The 24,687-nt window shown below is 40.3% G+C and overlaps 1 protein-coding gene across 1 annotated transcript; it reads left to right on the plus strand.

Annotated features, from left to right (window-relative positions):
- Positions 1-1,767: 1,767 nt before the first annotated feature.
- Positions 1,768-22,944, plus strand: map9 (microtubule-associated protein 9). The gene is made up of 14 exons (XM_046327762.1): positions 1,768-2,032; positions 2,322-2,398; positions 9,223-9,307; positions 9,492-10,046; positions 10,251-10,480; positions 12,540-12,651; positions 13,900-13,967; positions 16,157-16,227; positions 17,603-17,765; positions 18,643-18,732; positions 18,997-19,158; positions 19,932-20,077; positions 20,436-20,571; positions 22,694-22,944. Exons 2-14 carry the CDS (start codon positions 2,324-2,326, stop codon positions 22,811-22,813), a joined length of 2,013 nt encoding a protein of 670 aa, XP_046183718.1. The 5' UTR covers positions 1,768-2,032; positions 2,322-2,323; the 3' UTR covers positions 22,814-22,944.
- The last annotated feature ends 1,743 nt before the right edge of the window (positions 22,945-24,687 follow it).

The following is a 24,687-nucleotide window of genomic DNA, read 5'->3' on the forward strand; positions in this document are numbered from 1 at the left end:
CGCACATAGGCGCTAGCACACAAATCCTACACACACGCACATTGTAAAATTGTTGTGTACTGGTATTATGCATTTTGTATTGTGGATATGTAGTGGTGTGGTAATGTTTTATGATGTACTATTTTTAATTTTTATATGGTGTGTTTGTACCCCGGGAAGAGTGGCGACAGCTAATGGTGATCCCTAATAAAAACAAATACAAATTCCCTGACTTGGAATAAGCAGTAAAGATACATGATGAATGGTCAAGTCTTCAAATCAAGGCAGATACATGTAACAATGACAGTACGCTTGCAATATTCTGAGTTTCCCAAATGGAATAATAATAACACTTTCCTGTTTATCCAAAATTATATTGATTGATTGGCAGAAAAGTGGCCACCACTTGACATGATGTAGTATTTTGTATGGATCAGTGATGTCCCACACATTTTCCCTGAAAGTACTTTTTGAAAGTGATAAGAGACAATCACAAAAAGATCACAAAGTGTTAGAATTGCGTCAATTCGAATCTGGTATCAGGATAAATATGACAATGAGTCACCGATTTTATACTATGTATTTTTTATTAGCTAAGCAAGAAGTGGTAAATGCAATTTTCGTATATACAGGCTCTCTGTCTCAACTCGCAGGGCAAAACAGAGAACTGACTTGTTCCTGACAAATATATTATAATATACCCTGATGACAGTAGTAGTTCCGGCTTCGGAGCCGGCCTGTCAGAGTAGAGACTGGGCGTGATTTAAACTTGCTCAGCCTATTGCAGGCGCTCAGGCGGGTCCCCGCCTCTTGGCGCTTCTGTTGATAGATGTAACTGTTACTGTGAAGAACATCCATGCGCTCATGCGCCATACCGTTATCTCGCACCTGGCTCCTGTTATCTAACAAAAGACCGCTTGTTCTGCAACCCCACGCTCTGAATGTGCCCTCCCCCAACTCATTGGACAGTTCCTGTGCTTCTGTATTTTTCCATCATGAGAAAGGCCCATGGCCCTGAAGCTTTTAACAATGTTTCAAGTCAGCTATGTTGCATAACACATACATTCATCCACACAAGCCAACAGCAGATAATATTCAATCATATATATGGTAATGGCTATAATGTAAAACACAGAAACCTCATAAAAGAGACTATCACAACGATAACAATCTACTGTACATTAAACTTGCGATACTAGGTATAAGGGGACTTCGCTATTGTTGTCAATACTTCTAGAATTTTTATTTATTTATTCAATATCATACATTTTATACTGATTTCTGATTCATCATATAGGGCTAGGATCCCATTTTTCTATGTTTTTTTTTCTATGTACAGTCCATGTGCATACCATTTTTAGGAAGTTGCTAAGTAGTGTTAGAGCAATTGCTAACTAGCAATTAACTAACTAATGAATTAATGAATTAAGTAACCAGTGGGAACCGATAGTACGCTAACTGTTCCTGTAGACTTCTAGTCATTGGACGAATGCCTGTTAGCGTTGGCTGACGAAACTACCTCTAACTTCCTTTATACTGGACGCAGAGACATGCAATGGCATCCACAAGTTTATCGGACTCTGGGGAAGTAAAATAGATCAAAGTACTTCATTAAGTGTACGTGTTTTCCTTTAAATTGCCTTTAAAAAAATAATAATAATAAAATATTGTTGCATGAATGTGTTTTACACTTATGTATAGGGAACCTTTATTATGAAATTCCAACCTTGAGGAAAAACGTGACACGGAAGTAATCCATAAACAGTTCCTTAGTTACGGTGTATGACTTTGTGTTTGTGGTAACTAGTGACGACCCAACAATTGCAGGGCTCTGTTAAATACCCTGGCCAGCGTTGAACCGGCCTATGGTTCGTCGCGTGACACGGCTGGGTGGGGGCAGTCTGGTTCCAAAACGAATGCTATCGTTTTTTACCCGCTGCAAACTACGAAAACCCGGGCGCCCAGGCCAGTATAAGAGAATCCCCTCATTCAGTGAAACATGTTGTTTTAGCAACAAACTACCTTCTTGACAAACAAGATCAAATCAACTGAGGTATAAAGATGAAATAGCTAACGTTAGCATACATCTTGTTAGTTGTTTTTCATGAGATAGCAGGATATTTCTTGCAGCTTTAGCTAAATCACGTTTTCCCTAGAAAGATAGTGGGCTGGGTGAGCTAGCTGACGTTAGCTTATTCAAAACCAGAGATAACCAAGGTCACATTGATTTGTATGGCAATTGCGTTTTGTCTAAGACAAATAGCTACAGTAGCTTGCGAATGATGAATGCTAACTAAGCTATTCACATGGTTGGCATCTCAAAATAACTTTTTGATTTCCAGGAATGGCAGATAAAGACTTCAGCACAACACTGGCTTACACCAAGAGCCCGAAGGCGTCGAGGAGAACACATTTTCAGGTAGCTATAAACTGCTTATTCAACACCTGTTTTTTTACTGTCTCTGCTCAGCACGCATTACTAACGTACTCGTTATATGCCTAACGGCCTATACCAACATTAAAAAATACTATAGTATACCATGATATAAATACTATAGTATTCACTGTAGTATTTTTTGCTGTATTTACTGTATACTGTAGTATATACTAAATACCGTAGTAAAATAACTAGTATAGTAAATGTCATGTTTTTGCAGATTGTAGTATTTACTGGAGTGTTTTTGCTGATGTACTGTAATGTTTTTGTTTTATTATATTTGACATAGAAGTGATTCTCCTTGAGGAAACCTACTGGAGTTAAGTTGTTAAATATGATCAACTTCATAGATAAGAACACTAACAACATGGCAGATAATGAAACGTATTCTACCAGAATACGGGCTCCCGAGTGGTGCAGCAGTCTAAGGCACTGCATCTCAGTGCTAGATGTGTCACTACAGACCCTGGTTCGATTCCAGGCTGTATCAAAAACGGCCGTGATTGGGAGTCTCATAAGGCGGCAGACAATTGGCCCAGCGTCATTAGGGTTTGGCCGGGGTAGGCCATCATTATAAAAACAAACAATATCAGTTCCTAAAAACACAACCTTAAGGAACAATCCTTGGATAGCTTTTCAGAATTTACCGGCATAGAAACCCTAAATGAGTTGTTAACAGGAAATACATGAATTTCCATGACGCAATTAAAAAGTAATTATGGACTGACCAATGTCGATAGTTTCAAATACATGCAACTTAAAAGTTACGTATCTTAAAAGTTCTCATGTCCAAAAGACTTCAAATATCTTAAGGGAATCTTATTTGAGTCAGAAAATGTATTTACCTTTATTTAACTAGGCAAGTCAGTTAAGAACAAGTTCTTATTTTCAATGGCGGCCTAGGAACAGTGGGTTAACTGCCTGTTTAGGGACAGAACGACAGATTTGGACCTTGTCAGCTCGGGGACTTGAACTTGCAACCTTTCGGTTACTAGTCCAACACTAACCACTCGGCTACCCTGCCGCCCTTAAATGATTTTTATATGATAGGGAAGATATACAACTGACAGTCTCCTTGAAAAAAATATAAACTATTGTAACCAAGAACTGATGTTGGCACAAGAAAGTTGGAACATAACGAAATTACAGTTATCGAAAATGTACACTTAATAAGCAAATGTATTATACAAAAGAGACTGTGCTTGACTTGGGATGAAAGAAGTCTAGGAGCTGTCTTTTTACATGTTGATCCATTAGAAAATGTTCACCAAAATTCACAAATGACATTATGCAATAGAGACTTCTGATTATTCACTGTTAAGGATTTATACCAATTTCCCATGACTTTTAACCAAATTTGAATGACTATTATATGTCATGTCTAATGAGCAAGTAAGCATTATTGACACTGGAAGGTTGTCGTGCCTGATCCCATCCGATGATAAGTATTTCTGTCTTAAATAAAGCCCTTTTGTGGGGAATAAGTCATTCTGATTGGCTGGTCTTGGCACTCTAGTGGGTGGGCCTACACCCTCCCATGGCTGTGCCCCTGCCCAGTCATGTATAATCCATAGATTAGGGCCTAATGAATCCATTTCAATTGACTGATATACTTACATGAACTATAACTCAGAAACATCTTTGAAATTGTTGCGTTTATATTATTTAGGCTATCTACAGTGCTGGTGGAAAGGCGACAATGACACCAATACTTTAGCTGTAGTTAACTAGCAAGAAATTGCTACAAGTTATGTTTTGAATTGGCTATCTAGTTCATCTGTTGTCTGTCATTATTTCATACCTACTGCTGAAATGTCACGCTCTCTCTCCTCTGGCAATGGCCCACTCACATTAGTGAACCTGTGTTATTTTGTTTGTTTTTTCGCATATACATAATGTTGCTGCTACCGTCTCTTATGACGAAAAGAGCTTCTGGACATCAGAACAACGATTACTCACCTTGAACTGGACAAATCATTTTTCTTTAATGGGTTGGATGAGGTGGATTTACTCGAGATACCCGACAAGGCCCTCATCTCCGTCATTCGCAGGAGGAAAAGAAGGAGATATCGTGGACGACGGTCCGGGTGCTTCGTAAAGATCTGTCGCCAAGAGGGTAATCTACCTTTACCATCGGTCCTATTAACCAACGTACAATTAATCGATAATAAAATAGACAAACTACGAGCATGTATATCCTAACAACGGGACATTAATAACTGTAATATCTTGTGTTTCACCGAGTCGTGGCTGAATGACAACATGATTAACATACAGCTGGCGGGTTTTAAGCTTTTTCGGCAGTATAGAACAGCGTCCTCTGGTAAGACAATGGGCAGCCTATGCATATTTGTCAACAACAGCTAGTGCACAAACTCTAAGGAAGTCTCGAGGTTTTGCTCGCCTGAGGTAGAGTATCTCATGATAAGCTGTAGACCACACTATCTAACTAGAATTTTCAACTGTATTTTTCGTATCTGTCTACATACCACCATAGACCGATGCTGGTACTAAGACCGCACTCAATGAGCTGCACAGACTGGAATATGTTCCGGGATTCTTCCGATGGCATTGAGGAGTACACCATATCAATCACTTGCTTTATCAATAAGTGCATCAGTGACATAGTCCCCACAGTGACTATGTGGATACCCCAACCAGAAGCCATGGATTACAGGCAACATCCGCACTGAGCTGCCGCTTTCAAGGAGTGGGACTCCAACCTGGAAGCTGATAAGAAATCCCGCTATGCCTTACGACAAACCATCAAACAGGCAAAGCGTCAATACAGGACTAAGATTGAACCATACTACACCGGCTCCGTCGCTTGTTGGATGTGGCAGGGCTTGAAAACTATTACAGACTACAAAGGGAAGCACAGCCACGAGCTGCCCAGTAACACAAACCTACCAGACGAGCTAAATTGCTTCTATGCTCGCTTCGAGGTAAGTAACACTGAAACATGCATGAGAGCACCAGCTGTTCTGGATGACTTTGTGATCACGCTCTCTGTAGCCGATGTGAGTAAGACCTTAAAACAGGTCAACAGACCGATTACCAAGATGTGTACTCCGAGCATGCACTGACCAACTGACAAGTTTCTTCACTGATATTTTCAACCTGTCCCTGTCCCATAGTCCCTGTGCTCAAGAATACTAAGGTACTGCCTAAATGACTACCGACCCATAGCACTCACGTCTGTAGCCATGAAGTGTTTAGAAAGGCTGGTCATGACTCACGTCAACACTATTATCCCAGAAACCCCAGACCCACCCCAATTTGCATACCGCCCCAACAGATCCACAGATGCAATCTCTATTGCACTCAACACTGCCCTTTCCCACCTGGACAAAAGGAACACCTATGTGAGAATGCTATTCATTTACTACAGTTCAGCGTTCAACACCATAGTGCCCTCAAAACTCATCACTAAGCTAAGGACCCTGTTACTGTACACCTCCCTCTGCCACTGGATCCTGGACTTCCTGTCAGGTCACCCCCAGGTGGTAAGGGTAGGTAACAACACATCCGTCACACTGATCCTCAACATGGGGGGCCCCTCAGGGGTGCATGCTCAGTCCCCTCCTGTACTCCCTGTTCACTCATGACTGCACAGTCAGGCACGACTCCAACACCATCAATAAGTTTGTTGATGACACAATAGTCATAGGCCTGATCACCGACAATGACGAGACAGCCTATAGGGAGGTCAGAGACCTGGCCGTGTGGTGCCTGCACATCAACCTCTCCCTCAAGACAAAAGGAGAATGTTGTGGACTACAGGAAAAGGAGGAACGAGCAAGCACACGTTCTCATCGATGGGCTGTAGTGGAGCAGGTTGAGAGCTTCAAGTTCCTTGGTGTCCACATCACTGACAAACCAACATGGTCCAAGCACACCAAGACATTTGTGAAGAGGGCACAACAAAACCTATTCCCCCTCAGGTTTGCATCACTGCCTGGTATGGCAACTGCTCGGCCCTCAACCGCAAGGCACTACAGAAGGTAGTGCATACAGCCCAGTACATCACTAGGGCCAAGCTTCCTGCCATGCAGGACCTCTATACCAGGCGTTGTCAGAGGAAGGGCCTAAAAATTGTCAGACTCCAGCCACCCTAGTCATAGACTGTTTTCTCTGCTACCGCACGGCAATCGGTACCGGAGCTTCTACCCCCAAGACTCCTGAACAGCTAATCAAATGGCTACCCAGACTATTTGCATTGCCCCTCCGCCCCCTCTTTTTTTACGCTGCTGCTATTCTCTGTTATTATCTATGCATAGTCACTAACATGTACATATACCCCAATTACCTCGACTAACCGATGCCCCTGTATATTGACTTTGTATCGATACCCCCTGTATATAGCCTCGCTATTGTTATTTTACTGCTGCTCTTTAATTATTTAGTACTTGTACTTGTAAATGTACTTTTCATCCGTTTGTCTGCATATTTCAAGACATGCCATATGGGGGTGTAGTGAGATACCCGATGGGTTGGACGATTCTCTTCTCATAACTCATCTTGAAAAAAAACGTATACTCAAAACATGGAAATCAATCTGCCATCATTAACTTAATGGAAAAATCAAATGAATTATTATTTAAATATTGAAAGTACTTGGGCTATGGAGAGAAACAAAATGGTGCAGTTTCAGGCCATGTGGCAGAAAGTAATGCGCGCTCTGGGAGATGGGGAGTGTGTGCTCGTGGGTCTGGGCAGGGGTGATGTATGATGTTGTTTGTATGTGTATTGTTTATTGTTAAAAAATAAATAAAAAAGAACCTACTGGAGAAATACCAAAAGAGCAAATTTTCCGTAACCTGTAGGTAGGTAGGACTGGGATCTAAACAGATAGTTAAGAGCTTCTGCTCTTTTATAACCTGTAGGGAACATAATATATGGTCTACACTTGGCATGTATGTAGGTTTCTCACTTATGGGTGGCACAAATTGGGATATGCGGGAGGGGAATGGGCAGGGTAGGCCTTTATACAAATTGAATACCATAGTAATTATAATACAAGTGTAGTGTTTTTAACCGGACTGTAGTGTTTTTGCGAACATTACTGTAGTTTAACTACAGTGATTTTTGAGTCGATAATACTGTAGTATTTGCTTTAGTATTCTACAGTACACTACACTTTACTACGCAATTCTGTAGTAAGTACTATAGTATTCTATGGTAAACTGTATAATTTTTTTCAAGAGGTTAAGTCATAGCCTAGAACAAAGAGAGCCTACCTTTCATCTGTGGCTTGAAGGTATAGGTCTAGGTATAGGCCTAGCTTAGTAAACACGACTCTATTATAGGCCCAAATCTCAATGGAGTAACAATGAGTGTCTGCGGAGTGTACCGCTATCAGTCGATACTTATAAAAATGTCCATTATTTAATGCTTACCTTGTACCTATGTTTGTCCTGTGTAACTTTAAGCTTTTCTTTGGGTGCTGAAATAAAAGTTGCATTTTACACAAAATAAAGCTAATTAGCACTAGTGGTCCCTCTGTCTTCCGCCTATCTTCCGTAAACACAGGCTGTAACATGGAGATATGGCCATGAGGGAACACTAACCATAACCCTATAAAGGTGTGAAGTAGTTTAAAATATATATAATTTATCGATGATTTGAAAGTTAAGTTCCATATGTTTCCAAAACTGTATCAAATGCAAGGACTATTTGGGTTTAGAAAGAGCTTTGGTTAATCAAACTGAATATGAAATTACTCCAAAAGAGTCATGACGAAGGCTAAATGATCTGTAATCTGTCAGAATGTTTGCATTAACGTGATACTGTTATGTGCACCAGGTGTTTGATGTGTACCTTGGAGACGGCAAACTTACTGGGTTAGGTTTCGGCCCCACTGAGACACATTAACATGGATAAAATTGTATGATGTACATCGTTGTCTGGTTTTGTCCATCAAAAGTACAACACAAATGAACTATTATCGGACGAGTTGAAAGAGGGACCGTTTTTTTTGGGTCGGTCAGTCATGATCCGTCATGATCCGTTGTCAATCATATGGCAACACATATGACTCCTATTTAAAAAGCTTTATCTCCCATCCAAAATTATCGGAATCAAAATCAGTGTCTTGGCACACTTTAAGGGCCAGCTCAGTCTCGACTCTAGTTGGCCAGCCCAAAAAGGTTAGAGTTCAAATGGTTGGTGACGAAATCATATATATACAAAAGAGGTAGTGTGCTGTATATCTAAGCCTCAATTTTCAGCTGGCGCTAAGTAGACGCAAGTGTCAAATGCACGTTGGTTTTACAATTTCGTAATTTTCCAACGCCAAGTATGATAATTTACCTGTCTAACATCAACACGCTTGCGCTGAGGTAGGAGGGGTGGTAATATTTGAGGTGTCCTTACAAAGAAGCGCAAAAGGGAGAATTTCAAGCAGCGCTAATGAGAAGTTAAGACTCACAAAAAGCAGGTCTTAACGTAGCGCAGTTGATAATGGCATGGATTTTGAGAGCAGAAGTGCAGCCTATCCATCCATGGCGCGCAGTGTCCATTGAAGGAGAGATGTGCCGGTGAATCTCGTATTTAGAAACATAACAAAACAATTGGTTCCCCCCCCCATTTGGTTTCTCCCCAAACCAAGCATAGCCTACCCTCCTCTTAATCAAGGCTGATTTAGCAGTATCGCATAGATGCGTCTTTTTTATCCTGGCCATTAGACAGAAGTAGCCTATGAACAAAAGTATTTTTAAATGGTCTACTGAGAGTGCTTTGAAATACACTGAGTGTATAAAACATTAAGGACACCTTCCTAATATTGAGTTGCACCCCCTCCTTAGGATGAGCTGGAGGCAGCTGTTTCTGCTAGAGCAAGTAAAAAAAAGAGTGACCAATACTCCTATTCGGATGACTTTGATGAAGATGGTAAGACATTAGTCATACTAATGAGTGGCACATACATCGATCACTTGAAATCTGAGCTTCAGTGATCTTAAATCTCCCCTATTACACAATATCAGTTCATATTGGCAAGCTACATTTTACATTAGGCAACACTGTTATAAGTTGACCACCAAATTACTGACATGTGTTTGTATTATTTTCCTAGATGTGTTGAAAGAACTTCTCAATTCAAGAAAAAAGAGAATCAATACCTTCAAGGCTGGAAAGAACAAAGCCAAGATCAACGACTTTAACCTGTCGGACGATGAGGAGGAAAGTAAAAGGCCGACGAGAGTGTCGTTCTTGAAGACGCGAAAGGCCACTTCCCCCTTACAAGATTTGGCGACACCTGACCCACATAAAAATGAACAAACAGACGGCTTTATTGGAGGTAGCAGCGACCAGAAGGATTCGGACTCCTCACTGCACTTTAAAAACCCTCATCAAGGCTACACAGAAACCTCGGCATCACAGAACAGTCAATTGAAATCTCCTCTTTCCCTACCCTCGCAACCAAGTCAAACAGAATCCCCATTACAATCAACTTCAGAGAACAACAGCCATTGGGATTCTCCCTTGCCCCTGCCATCTAATGGTGGTCTGTTGGAAACCCCATTGCCCTTGCCGTCTGAAAATAGTGTGGAGAGCAAAGAATCGGGGACTGGAGGAAAAGGAAAGCTAGCTACTCCACTGCCACTCATCAGATGTGCATCCTTGACAGGTTTCTTCAAATCTCCTTCAATTCATAGCTTGTTCCTGTCATCAATATGCACAATGTTATGTATGATGTATTTGATATGGTCATGACACAATTTGTGGGCGACATTGGTTCATTGTTATCTTATTTTTGTCAGCTATCATATCTGTTTGTAGCTATAGTCTTAGGAATTATTAGGTATTATTGTCTAATCCCTTTCCCATTCAGACAGCGTTGTCGATAATGAGCCACCCAGACCCAAACCCAGGCAGAGGACCCTGAGGGTGAGCAGTCAAACCGAGGCGGAGCCTGTCGCCGTGGACAAGGAAACTCCTCCTAGCAGACCCCCCACCTCCTCTGTGTCCATCTCTCTTTCCTCTATTGACCAGGGTGAGATGGCCAGCACCCCCACTACTTCATCTTCTAGCAAAACATCCGCCAGGAGTCATAGTCGACAAGTGAGTAACGTGATGTTGTCTTATTGATACTTTGACCTGGACCAGAAACGGGTAACTTGGTGCCAGGTTTGTTTGTGCCATCTTGCCAACTCCTATTGTTTTTGTCAGATGGACATTGTTGCTTGGCTTGACTATGACAATACAGTAGGAGTTGGCAAGACCGCAGATCTGGGGGCCAGGCTAAGACACCATAGAATTGTAAAGAGATATACAGGTACAGTGGGGCAAAAAAGTATTTAGTCAGCCACTGATAGTAGGCTTTGTTACTTTGGTCCCAGCTCTCTGCAGGTCATTCACTATGTCCCCTCGTGTGGTTCTGGGATTTTTGCTCACCATTCTTGTGATCATTTTGTCCCCACGGGGTGAGATCTTGCGTGGAGCCCCAGATTCGAGGGAGATTATCAGTGGTCTTGTATGTCTTCCATTTCCTAATAATTGCTCCCACAGTAAATTTCTTCAAACCAAGCTGCTTACCTATTGCAGATTCAGTCTTTCCAGCCTGGTGCAGGTCTACAATTTTGTTTCTGGTGTCCTATGACAGCTCTTTGGTCTTGGCCATAGTGGAGTTTGGAGTGTGACTGTTTGAGGTTGTGGACAGGTGTCTTTTATACTGATAATAAGTTCAAACAGGTGCCATTAATACAGGTAATGAGTGGAGGACAGAGGAGCCTCTTAAAGAAAAAGTTACAGGTCTGTGAGAGCCAGAAATCTTGCTTGTTTGTAGGTGACCAAATACTTATTTTCCACCATAATTTGCAAATAAATTCATAAAAAATCCTACAATGTGATTTTCTGGATTTTTTTTCTAATTTTGTCTGTCATAGTTGAAGTGTACCTATGATGAAAATTACAGGCCTCATCTTTTTAAGAGGGAGAACTTGCACAATTAGTGGCTGACTAAATACTTTTTTGTCCCACTAACTGTCAAAATAAAAGAAACACTTGAGTAAATGAGGGATACAAAGTGTATTGAAAGCAGGTGCTTCCACACAGGTGTCGAATTGACATCCCATCATGCTTGGGGTCATGTATGGGGCGGCAGGTAGCCTAGTTGTTAGAGCGTTGGACTAGTAACCGAAAGGTTGCAAGATCGAATCCCCTAGCTGACAAGGTAAAAATCTGTCGTTCTGCCCCTGAACGAGGCAGTTAAACCACTGTTCCTAGGCAGTCGTTGAAAATAAGAGTATGTTCTTAACTGACTTGCCTATTTAAATAAAGGTCAAATAAATCAAATGAATGTATAAAAATGCTGGACAGGCCCAGTTGGCCATTATTTTTGCTACCATGGTGGGAAGGAGAGATCTCAGTGACTTTGAAAGAGGGGTGATTGTTTGGGCATGTTTGGCAGGAGCTACAGTGACAAAGACTGTTTCACGATATGCCATGGCCGTCTCAGTCACCAGAGATCAACCCAATCGAACACTTATGCACCACCACCATCAACACAACACAAAGTGATGGAATTTCTCGTGGAAGAATAGTTCCAGACACTATGCCAAGGTTCATTGAAGCTGTTCTGGCGGCTTATGGTGGTTCAACGACCTAATTAAGACACTGTTTGTTTCCTTTATTTTGGCATTTACCTATAGATGATCTAAGAGTCTACATCTTTATTATCCCTACTATCTATACTAGTGGTCAATTTCTATGACACAGCTCCTAGTGCCTTGGGATGGGTATAAGCAATATGGATTTTGAAAGTAGCTCTACCTTTGCCGCAGATGGACAGAATGGGATTTTTGCCATGTTGCTTATACCTGTCTCAGTCCTTTCAGATTGTCAGAAGTTCTTAAGGGAGGGAGGAATGGCCGTTCTTTTTCAACTCCGATTTATACTTATCACATCTGTCACTATCGTAACATATTTGAGGAGAAGTCATAATAAACTGTGGCAAATAGATCAGTTAGATAATGCAGACAATGTTGTAATCAAAAACAACGGCACCATCAATTAGCTGGTCCTTATCACAACCTTTGGATGATGACCATATGACAAAAATGCACATTTCGGACTCACATTGGACAATAAAGTCATATTGTATTTTTGTATTTCACCACAGGGCCCCGTAGGAGACCACTCCATCTCATCTAAACTCCGCAAATCGTCCTCTTCAACCGTAGGTCGGCAGTCAAACTCGCTGTACAAATCTACTGATGGCACCTGGAGTAGAGGTAAGAAGCATGGGTGACATTTGCAAGTATTGTTAGGTATCTGTAATTTAAGCAGAAATAAACATTTGGAGCAGTTTCCTAGACACAGATTAAACCTAGTCCTAGACAGAAAAGCAAGTTTAGGTTGGTTTCCCAGGCCCAAACCTAGTCTATTGTACTAAAAAGCACACTCAAGGGAGATTCTTTCATAAGCATGCTTTTTAGTCCAGGCATAGATTTATTCTGGGTCTGGTTGGAAACTTCCCCTTAGTGTTTACCTCAGAGCCATATAGAGAGCGAGTTAGGCCAGGTTTTAGAATGGCCACCATGCTAGCACCCATATAACCTTGAGAACTTTATTCTTGTAATGTTGATGATGCAATACAAGAGCACCTCTGACAGTTCTCTTATGAAATGACCCACTGTGAACAAGAAAAACAGCAGCGAATTTAAGACTTTAAAAAATATATATTATTGATTAGCATTCATGTGTTGTAGTGTCAACAGTGAAAGCATATCTGCTTTTACTGGACATCTTCATAGGTTTTGAAAACTATTAGAAATGAACAGCACAACGCAGAAGCGTTGATTATCACTTAGCAAGGGCTATGGAGGAAAAAGTGGCACTCGACACATTCAGCCACATTGGTCTAACTCTATTTACATTGAGTGTACAAAACATTAGAAACACTTTCCTAATATTGAATGGCAACCCCTTTTGGCCTCAGAACAGCCTACATTTGTCAGGGCATGGACACTACAAGGTGTTGAAAGCTTTCCACAGGGATGCTGGCCCATGTTGACTCTCAATATTTCCCACAGTTGTGTCAACTTGCACAATTGGTGGCTGACTAAATACTTTTTTGCCCCACTGTACACAATCCATGTCTCAATTGTCTCTAGGCTTAAAAATCCTTCTTTAACCAGCCTCCTCCCCTTCATCTACAATGATTTGAAGTGGATTTAACAAGTGATATCAATAAGGGATCATAGCTTTGACCTGGATTCACCTGGTCAATCTGTCAGGTTTTCTACTGTATATGACTCGTGTTTACCTGATGCACGCTATGCATTTGTGAGCTGCAGTATTCAAAAATGGTTTGAAAATATGAATATGGACTTGATAGGTAATGTGTGTGCCCAGGCAGAAGGTTATAAGCAAAGACACTGTGTAAACATTGCTATAGTGGGTTTAATTGTCTAAGTTGTTTCAAGAAGGACAACATGGCCAAATCCAACACATTCTAAAAACTCAATTTCTTTTTACAGATGGACATACTTCAGAAGACAGCAAGGCAAAGGATGGAAAATACTCCACATCATTTGAAGAATATCAAGTAAGTAATCTACTAGAGGTCGACCGATTATGATTTTTCAACGCCGATACCGATTGTTGGTTGACAAAAAAAAAAGCAGATACCGATTAATCGATTAATTTTTTAAAATGTATTTATTTATTTGTAATCATAACAATTACAACAATACTGAATGAATTATTTTATTTTAACTTAATACATCAATCAAATCATTTTAGCCTCAAATAAATAATCAAACATGTTCAATTTGGTTTAAATAATGCAAAAACAAAGTGTTGGAGAAGAAAGTAAAAGTGAAATATGTGCCATGTAAAAAAGCTAACGTTTAAGTTCCTTGGTCAGAACATGAGAACATATGTTAAAAGGAACCACCAGCTTTCATGAGTCTTCAATATTCCCAGGTAAGAAGTTTTAGGTTGAGGTTATTATAGGAATTATAGGACTATTTCTCTATACCATTTTGTATTTCATATACTTTTGACTATTGGATGTTCTTATAGGCACTTTAGTATTGCCGGTGTAACAGTATAGCTTCCGTCCCTTTCCTCGCCCCTACCTGGGCTCGAACCAGGAACACATCGACAACAGCCACCCTTGAAGCTTCGTTACCCATCACTCCACAAAAGCTGCGGCCCTTGCAGAGCAAGGGGAAAAACTACTCCCAGTCTGAGCGAGTTTGAAGCATTGCGAAGAGCTGCTGGCAAACGCACAAGTGCTGTTTGAATGAATGCTTACGAGCCTGCTGCTGCTCAGTCAGACTGCTCTATCAAATATAATTCTAACATAATAACACACAAATACGAGCCTTAGGTCATTAATATGGTCAAATCCGGAAACTAACATTTCGAAAATAAAACGTTTATTTTTTCAGTGAAATACGGAACCGTTCCGTATTTTATCTAACGGATGGCATCCCTAAGTCTAAATATTGCTGTTACATTGTACAACCTTCAATGTTATGTCATAATTATATACAATTCTGGCAAATTAGTTACGGCCTTTGTTAGGAATAAATGGACTTCACACAGTTCGCAATGAACCAGGCAGCCCAAACCGCTGCATATACCCTGACTGCTTGCACGGAACGCAAGAGAAGTGACAATTCCCCTAGTTATAAGAAATTCATGTTAGCAGGCAATAGTAACTAAATATGCAGGTTTAAAAATATATACTTGTGTATTGATTTTAAATGAAGGCATTGATGTTTATGGTTAGGTACATTGGTGCAACGACAATGCTTTTTTCGCAAATGCGCTTGTTAAATCATTACCCGTTTGTCGAAGTAGGCTGTGATTCAATGAGAAATTAACAGGCACTGCATCGATTATATGCAACGCAGGAAATGCTAGATATACTAGTAATATCATCAACCATGTGTAGTTAACTAGTGATTATGTTAAGATTGATTGTTTTTTATAAGATAAGTTTAATGCTAGCTAGCAACTTACCTTGGTTTCTTGCTGCCCTCGCGTAACAGGTAGTCAGCCTGCCACACAGGCTCCTCGTGGAGTGCAATGTAAGGCAGGTGGTTAGAGCGTTGGACTAGTAACCGGAAGGTTGCCAAAACGAATATCCGAGCTGACAAGGTAAAAATCTGTCATTCTGCCCCTGAACAAGGAAGTTAACTCACCGTTCCTAGGCCATCATTGAAAATAAGAATGTGTTCTTAACTGACTAGCCTAGTTAAATATATATATTTTTTAAATAATCGGCAAATCGGTGTCCAAAAATACAGATTACCGATTGTTATGAAAACTTGAAATCGGCCCTAATTAATCGGCCATTCCGATTAATCGGTCGACCGCTATAATCTTCTACTGTTTTAATTTGCTTTGTTATTGATGATGCCATCTGATTTGACTAAATCTGATATTTTTGTATTGCCTATACCTAAAGTATTAGCTTCACCCCACATTGTAATAATTTTGGAAAATTTAACAATACTCACCAGTATAAAATTACATTCAACCACAGTTGCAGGTTTTGTTAAGGCTCCATCCAGTAAAATCATAGACTGCATTGAGGGACATTTTAACCTAAAACTAAACTGAGCTATAACTTTCTCTTTCCTAAAACTCCTCACCACACTGTTTTGGCGAGTGGGATTTATAGAAAATTGAGTGATTAGAAAACGTATTGAGAGTGATTGTGATAAGTGATTGTGATAAGGCCCAGGAGTTTTCATGTAGGTGATTCATGCTTCTTCTCAGGACGATTCAGAGGATCACCCAGATCATATAAGCAGACTCAGCCATGTGACTGAGAACTCTATCGACACCAGGTAAACACCATATTTCTCTCTACATTTATCTAAATCTTGCAGGGAAATCCTTCCTTTTCTATTTACCCATGGCCTCAAACTATATTATACTTCGCAAACTATAGTAGTATGCTTAATGCAAAAAAATCTTCCATTATTGGTAGGTTAATAACTACTACACAGTACTGCAACATGATATTCCATTCTATTTTCAAATACTATGACTTTGTTTGAAACATAACTACTGCTTTTAATCAGGGCAAGGCGACCGGAAAGTGTAGCTATTCCCTCCGCAAGGCAATCAAACAAGCTAAGCGTCAGTATAGAGACAAAGTAGAGTCTCAATTCAACGACTAAGATACGAGAGGTATGTGGTATGTCACCTCCACCCTACCTGACACCCTAGACCCACTCCAATTTGCTTACCGCCCCAATAGGTCCACAGACGACGCAATCACACTGCACACTGCCCTAACCCATCTCGACAAGAGGAATACCTATGTAAGAATGCTGTTCATTAACTACAGCTCAGCATTTAACACCATAATACCCTCCAAACTCGTCATTAAGCTCGAGACCCTAGGTCTTGACCCCGCCCTGTGCAACTGGGTCCTGGACATTCTGACAGGCCGCCCCCAGGTGGTGAGGGTAGGAAACAACATCTCCACCCCGCTGATCCTCAACACTGGGGCCCCACAAATGTGCATTCTCCGCCCTCTCCTGTACTCCCTGTTCACCCCTGACTGCGTGGCCATGCACGCCTCCAACTCAATCATCAAGTTTGCAGACGACACTACAGTGGTAGGCTTGATTATCAACAACGATGAGACAGCCTACAGGGAGGAGGTGAGGGCCCTCGGAGTGTGGTGTCAGGAAAATAACCTCACACGCAACGTCAACAAAACAAAGGACATGATCCTGGACTTCAGGAAACAGCAGAGGGAGCACCCCCCTATCCACATCGACGGGACAGTAGTGGAGAAGGTGGAAAGTTTTTTTTAAAGTTCCTCGGCGTACACATTACGGACAAACTGAAATGGTCCAACCACACAGACAGCTAGGTGAAGAAGGCGCAACAGTGCCTCTTCAACCTCAAGAGGCTGAATCAACAACAACCACCCGAGCCACTGCCTGTTCACCTCGCTATCATCCAGAAGGCGAGGTCAGTACAGGTGCATGAAAGCTGAGACCTAGAGACTGAAAAACAGCTTCTATCTCAAGGCCATCAGACTGTTAAACAGCCATCACTAACATTTAGTGGCTGCTGTCAACATACTGACTCAAATCTCTAGCCACTTTAATAATTCAAAATTGGATGTAATAAGAAGAAATGCATGGGGATCATTTTCATTTCAGGTAAACCTTGGTCATTCCTATTTTGTTTTTATTTCCTTAGGCCCTCAAGTTCTCTGACAAAAAGCTCCCGAAAGTCGCAGAGTGTGTGTTCGTACACAGCAGAGTCCAAATACTTGGGGTCGCTGAAAGTTCTGGATCGTAAAGTGCAGCTGAAGGAAGCAGAGCCCGGATCTGCAGATTCTCTCAGGGCGGCCATATACCAGGTATGGGCAGGATTTGATTGGATGACTTTGATTGGATTACTTTGTATATATGCATGATTGTGATAAGGGGCAGGAGTTTTCCCTGACCGTGTGACCTGAGCAGAAAACCTTTGGGCCCTATGCAGAATATGAGAAAGATGAAATGGTATCTTTTGTGTCTCCGTTATGATTATTAATTTACAATACAGTGCATTTGGAAAGTATTCAGACCCCTTGACTTTTTCCACATTTTGTTACATTACAACTTTATTCTAAAATTGATTACATCGTTTTCCCCCCTCATCATTCTACACACAATACCCCATAATAACAAAGCAGAAAAAATGTTTTAATACATTTTTGCAAATAGACAGGTGTGTGCCTTTCCAAATCATGTTCAATCAATTAAATTTACCACCAGTGATTCCATGTTGTAAAAACATCCAACTCGAGGATGATCAATGGAAACTAGATGCACCTGAGTTCAATTTCGAGTTTCATAGCAAAGGATCTGAATACTTATGTAAATAAGGTATGTTTTATTTTCAATTACATTTGCAAAAAATAAAACAGTTCGCTTTGTCTTTATGGGGTAATTGTCTATAGATTAATGAGGAACATTCTTTATTAAATCCATTTTAGAATAAGGCTGTAACATAACATTTTGAAAAAGTAAAGGTGTTTGAATACTTTCCGAATGCACTGTATCTACCCTACCTCATCACTGTGTGTGTGTGTGTGTGTGTGTGTGTGTGTGTGTGTGTGTGTGTGTGTGTGTGTGTGTGTGTGTGTGTGTGTGTGTGTGTGTGTGTGTGTGTGTGTGTGTGTGTGTGTGTGTGTGTGTGTGTGTGTGTGTGTGTGTATATATTATATCATAACCATTTTCTGAAAATAACAGGAATGGCTGAAAAAAAAAAGGGAGAAGTTGCAAGAGACAATGCAAACAAGGAAAGAGGAACAAACATTAAAGGAAGAGAAGAGGAGAAAGGTAAAGGTGAAAATATTGGCACTGCATCTTAAAAGTTTAATTTATAGATTTGTAAAAAATTATTCAGATAGTTGAATGGACACTTAAGATAATTCATTTTAAGAATGACCTTTCCGCCCAAGGTATGCATTATACATAACTTAAACTACAAATGCAGCCGTTTTAGGTCCTGTAGGTCTTAAGAGCACCTCATGTATTAATAGTAAATGATACAAGAAGAAAACAGCTAATCATCAAATAACACATTATTACCTCTGTCCACAGGATGAGCAAGCTAAAATGGACGATGCCAAGGCCTCTTATGATGCTTGGAAAGAAAAGAAAACCAAAGTCATCAAAGCAAAAGTCAAAGAAAAGCAAGATGTGATCAAAAAGAAGCAAAGAGAAATTTATGAACAAGAAGAGAAAAAGGAATCTGCTAAAAAGGTATATACTGTGTGTACAAAACATTAAGAACACCCGCTCTTTCCATAACATAGACTGACCAGATAAATCCCTGTGAAAGCTATGATCCCTTCTTGTATGTCACTTGTTAAATCCACTTCAATCAGTGTAGATGAAGGGGAGGAGACGGGTTAAAGAAGGATTTTTAAGCCATGAGATATTTGAGACATGGATTGTGTATGTGTCCCATGGGCAATACAAAATATGGAAGTGTGTTTTGAACGGGGTATGCTAGTAGGTGGCTAACGCACCAGTTTGTGGTCCAAGGTCCAATGCAGCCATTTTTTATCTCAATATAAAATCATTTCTGAGTGACAATTAAGTACCCAGGTCAAAAAGCTTCTTAGCAAAGAGCAACATTCTGGGAGGGGTCTGAGTGGGGAGAGGAAAGCTGAAAACTAGGGGTTATTGGCATAGAGGTTTGGAACTCTTTCTTATTGGTCTAACAACTAATTTACTGACTGGTGATGTCAGGCCAAAACTCCATCCCACCAAAACAGGCTGACATTTCAGGCAGTCTTTTCAAACCGCTCTTACACTAAAAGGGCATTATCATAATTTTCTCAATTCCACCGGATTATTCCAACCTGGTAGTGTGGAAATGTGTATATATAAAACAGTCAAAACGCATTTTTGATTGTGCTGGGCCTTTAAGTAGTTATTAAGCGTCACAGAATATATCTCAGTGCATTATCTGCATTTATGCAAACATTATCTGCATTTATTCATATCTTTATGAATGTATGTCCCTGCAGGTTTTTGAAAAGTGGAAGCAGGGACATGATGAACTTCTCAAAGAGAAATACACGAAACAGAAGGAGGTTGAAAATAAACTAAAACAGAAGAAAGAAGAGAAGGAAGAGGAGAGAAAGAGAGATTCCATATCTGCCATTTCTAATTGGTGAGAGCATCAAATGGTGGTCCTTGGTGGCCCAATTTGGTTAAGTTGTGGCACTACCAATGTCAAGGTCGTGGGTTCAATTCCTGCAGGGATCACAAACATATTAAAATGTATGCTGACTACTGTAGACTAAGTCACCTTGGGTAAATTTGCGTGCTTTGTGGCATATTATTTTTCAAACATCAGTTTGATGTTGATTTTTTCTAAAGTAACAAGCTTTCATGAAAGCTCTTTAAAATCACAGATAGAACTGTATTGGTCAGTTACACTAGAGGACGTTACAGTATTGGCATAGATACAGAATATGAATGAATCAAACTATACAATTTCCTATTCTCTTCCCCTGGAAATTACATAGGAATGAAAGGAAGAAGGATGTTGTCCATGAAAAAGTGAAAACGGAGCGTCGGAAAGAGAAGATCAAAGAGGAAGAGGAGAGATACGAAAAAGAAGAGAAGGATAGGATGGCCTTGGAGATGTATGAAAAATGGCTGGTATGTACACTACCATTTTTTTTGTCCATTAAAATAACATCAAATTGATCTGAAATACAGTGTAGACATGGTTAGTGTTGTATCTGACTATTGTAGCAGAAAACGGCAGATAAAAATAATAATAATAAAAAATTATGGAATATCTACATAGGCCCATCAGCAACCATCACTCCTGTGTTCCAATGGCACGTTGTGTTAGCTTATCCAAGTTTATAATTTTAAAAGGCTAATTGATCATTAGAAAACCCTTTTGCAATTATGTTAGCACAGCTGAAATGGTTGTCCTGATTAAAGAAGCAATAAAACTGGCCTTTAGACTGGTTGAGTATCTGGAGCATCAACATTTGGGTTCGATTACAGGCTCAAAATGGCCAGAAACAAAGACCTTTCTTCTGAAACTCGTCAGTCTATTCTTGTTCTGAGAAATTGAGGCTATTCCATGCGCAAAATTGCCAAGAAACTGAAGATGTTGTACAACACTGTGTACTACTCCCTTCACAGAACATAGCAAACTGGCTCTAACCAGAATAGAAAGAGGAGTGGGAGGCCCCGGTGCACAACTGAGCAAGAGGACAAGTACATTAGAGTGTCTAGTTTGAGAAACGGACGCCTCACAAGTCCTCAACTGGCAGCTTCATTAAGGAGTACCCGCAAAACACAACGTCAACAGTGAAGAGGTGACTCCGGGATGCTGGCCTTCTAGGCAGAATTCCTCTGTCCAGTGTCTGTGTTCTTTTGCCCATCTTAATCTTTTCTTTTTATTGGCCAGTCTGTGATATGACTTTTTCTTTGCAGCTCTGCCTAGAAGGCCAGCATCCCGGAGTCGCCTCTTCACTGTTGACGTTGAGACTGATGTTTTGCGGGTACTATTTAATGAAGCTTCCATTTGAGGACTTGTGAAGCTTCTGCTTCTCAAACTAGACACTAATGTACTTGTCCTCTTGCTCAGTTGTGCACCGGGGCCTCCCACTCCTCATTCTATTCTGGTTAGAGCCAATTTGCGCTGTTCTGTGAAGGGAGTAGTACACAGCACTATACGAGATCTTAAGTTTCTTGGCAATTTCTCGCATGGAATAGCATTCACTTCTCGGAACAAGAATAGACTGAAACGTTTCAGAAGAAAGGTCTTTGTTTCTGGCCATTTTGAGCCTGTAATTGAGCCCACAAATGCTGATGCTCCAGATACTCAACTAGTCTCAAGAAGGTCAGTTTTACTTCTTTAATCAGGACACAAGTTTTCAGCTGTTCTAACATACTTGCAAAAGGGTTTTCTAATGATCAATTAGACTTTTAAAATTATACACTTAAATTAGCTAACACAACGTACCATTGGAACACAGGAGTGATGGTTGTTGATGGTGGGCCTCTGTACGCTGATGTAGATCATGCATTAAATCTGTTTCCAGCTACAATAGTCATTTACAACGTTAGCAATGTCTACACTGTATTTCTGATCAATTTGATGTTATTTTAATGGTCAAAAAATTTGCTTTTCTTTAAAAAACAAGGACATTTCTAAGTGACCCCAAACTTTTGAACGGTAGTGTATGCACACAGACCACATTTAAGCGGCTTTATAGTCCCAGTCGGTATTCACGTAATAATAAGGAATTCCCCTCGACCACGCCCACAAATTGGGGAAAACCAACATTGAAAACCAACATCCTATTGGATCCCCTTGTAAAAGAGGCAACTTTGTCGTCAACTTTTTTCTTATACAGAAATAACAAATCAAATCCAATTTTATTGGTCACATTCACATATTTAGCAGATGTTATTGCGGGTGTTCCACATTTTGTTACGTTACAGCCTTTTTTCTGAAATTGATGTTTTTTTTAATCAATAGTGAAGACATCAAAACTATGAAATAACACATGGAATCATGTAGTAACCAAAAAAGTGTTAAACAACTCAAAATATATTGTATATCTTCAAAGTAGCCTCCCTTTGCCTTGATGACAGCTTGAAGTAGCAGTTTTTATTTTTTTACACTTTACACATTGACAAATTCAAGGCACTTTCTGAATTTACTGACTTCAATTCGAATTGAACCCAACCCGCCATGTTGACAATTAAATGTTCTGCCAATTGAGCTACTATTTTGTCTGCAATTCTCCTACAGAGAAGGAAAGAACGCCAACAGACAAGACAGAGGAAGGAGAGACAGATACAAGCTATTCTACAAGACGATCCACCGCCCCCTTGGAGTCCACCTAGTAAAACTGTGCCCTTTGGAAAATAATCCCTACACAGCCTATGGATTTATGTCACTAAATACGGAGTTTGCCTATTTAGATTGTTGTATGTTTTTATCATGACTGAAATTGTGTTATTTATGAAATTGTACATAATTCAATTGAATGGGTTTTGGAATACTGTGTACTTTTTTCTGTATTGAAATGTAATTTTGCATGACACATTTCTTCATGACTTCATACATGGAGAAACTCAACACAGCAGAGCCATACATACTATGTATGTACAGTATGCATTTTTGTGTGTGTATGTATATGTATGTATATGTATGTATATATGTATATATATGTATGTATATATGTATGTATATATGTATATATATGTATGTATGTATGTATGTATGTATATATATGTATGTATATATATATGTATGTATGTATGTATGTGTGTGTGTGTGTGTGTGTGTGTGTGTGTGTGTGTGTGTGTGTGTGTGTGTGTGTGTGTGTGTGTGTGTGTGTGTGTGTGTGTGTGTGTGTGTGTGTGTGTGTGTGTGTGTGTGTGTGTGTGTGTGTGTGTGTGTGTGTGCCACTGCTCCAAAACCGCCATACAAAAGCCAAAATACGATTTGCACCTGCACATGGGGACAAAGATCGTACTTTTTGGAGAAATGTCCTTTGGTCTGATGAAACAAAAATGGAACTGTTTGGCCATAATGACCATCGTTATGTTTGGAGGAAAAAGGGGGAGGCTTGCAAGCTGAAGAAAACCATCCCAACCGTGAAGCACGGGGGTTGCAATATCATGATGTGGGGGTGCTTTGCTGCAGGAGGGACTGGAGCACTTCACAAAATAGATGGCATCATGAGGAGGAAAATTAAGTGGATATATATTAAAGCAACATCTCAAGACATCAGTCGGCAAGTTAAAGCTTGGTCGCAAATGGTTCTTCCAAATGGACAATGACCCCAAGCACACTTCCAAAGTTGTGGCAAAATGGCTTAAGGACAACAAAGTCATGGTATTGGAGTGGCCATCACAAAGCCCTGACCTCAATCTTATAGAAAATTTGTGGGCAGAACTGAAAAAGCGTGTGCGAGCAAGGAGGCCTTTACAATCCTGACTCAGTTACACCAGCTCTGTCAGGAGGAATGGGCCAAAATTCACCAAACTTATTGTGGGAAGCTTGTGGCTACCCAAAATGTTTGACCCAAGTTAATCATTTTAAAGGCAATGCTACCAAATACTAATTGAGTGTATGTAAACTTCTGACCAACAGGGAATGTGATGAATGGAATAAAAACTGAAATAAATCATTCTCTACTATTTTTCTGACATTTCACATCCTTAAAATAAAGTGAGTCCTAAGACGGAATTTTTACTAAGATTTAATCTCAGGAATTGTGAAAAACTGAGTTTAAATGTATTTGGCTAAAGTGTATGTAAACTTCCGACTTCAACTCTATATATATATATGTGTGGACACCCCTTCAAGTGCGTGGATTTGGCTATTTCAGACACACCGTTGCTGCAATCTCCATAGACACACATTGGCAGTAGAACGGCCTTACTGAAAAGCTCAGTGACTTTCAACATGGCATCATCATAGGATGCCACCTTTCCTACAAGTCAGTTTGTCAAATTTCTGCCCTGCTAAAGCTGCCCTATCCACTGTATGTGCTGTTACTGTGAAGTGGAAACGTCAAGCAGCAACAACCGCTCAGCTGCAAAGTGGTAGGCCACAGAAGCTCACAGAATGGGACTTGCGAGTGCTGAAGTGCATCTTTCCTCGGTTGCAACACTCACTATCGAGTTCCAAACTGCCTCTGGAAGCAACGTCAGCACAATAACTTCGTCGGGAGCTTCGTGGAATGGGTTTCCATCGCCCATTTCCTGTGAAGGGAAATCTTACCGCTACAGCAT

The sequence above is a fragment of the Oncorhynchus gorbuscha genome, linkage group LG24 (assembly GCF_021184085.1).
Source record: "Oncorhynchus gorbuscha isolate QuinsamMale2020 ecotype Even-year linkage group LG24, OgorEven_v1.0, whole genome shotgun sequence".
NCBI classification, from domain to species: domain Eukaryota; kingdom Metazoa; phylum Chordata; class Actinopteri; order Salmoniformes; family Salmonidae; genus Oncorhynchus; species Oncorhynchus gorbuscha.

Bases quoted from the DNA above. Each gene is read 5' to 3' on its own strand.
- map9 (XM_046327762.1), top strand. From the start codon at position 2,324: ATGGCAGATAAAGACTTCAGCACAACACTGGCTTACACCAAGAGCCCG. The intron at 2,399-9,222 runs GTAGCTATAAAC...CCCCCTCCTTAG, and splicing joins CGAGGAGAACACATTTTCAG to GATGAGCTGGAGGCAGCTGT. The intron at 12,652-13,899 runs GTAAGAAGCATG...TTCTTTTTACAG, and splicing joins TGATGGCACCTGGAGTAGAG to ATGGACATACTTCAGAAGAC.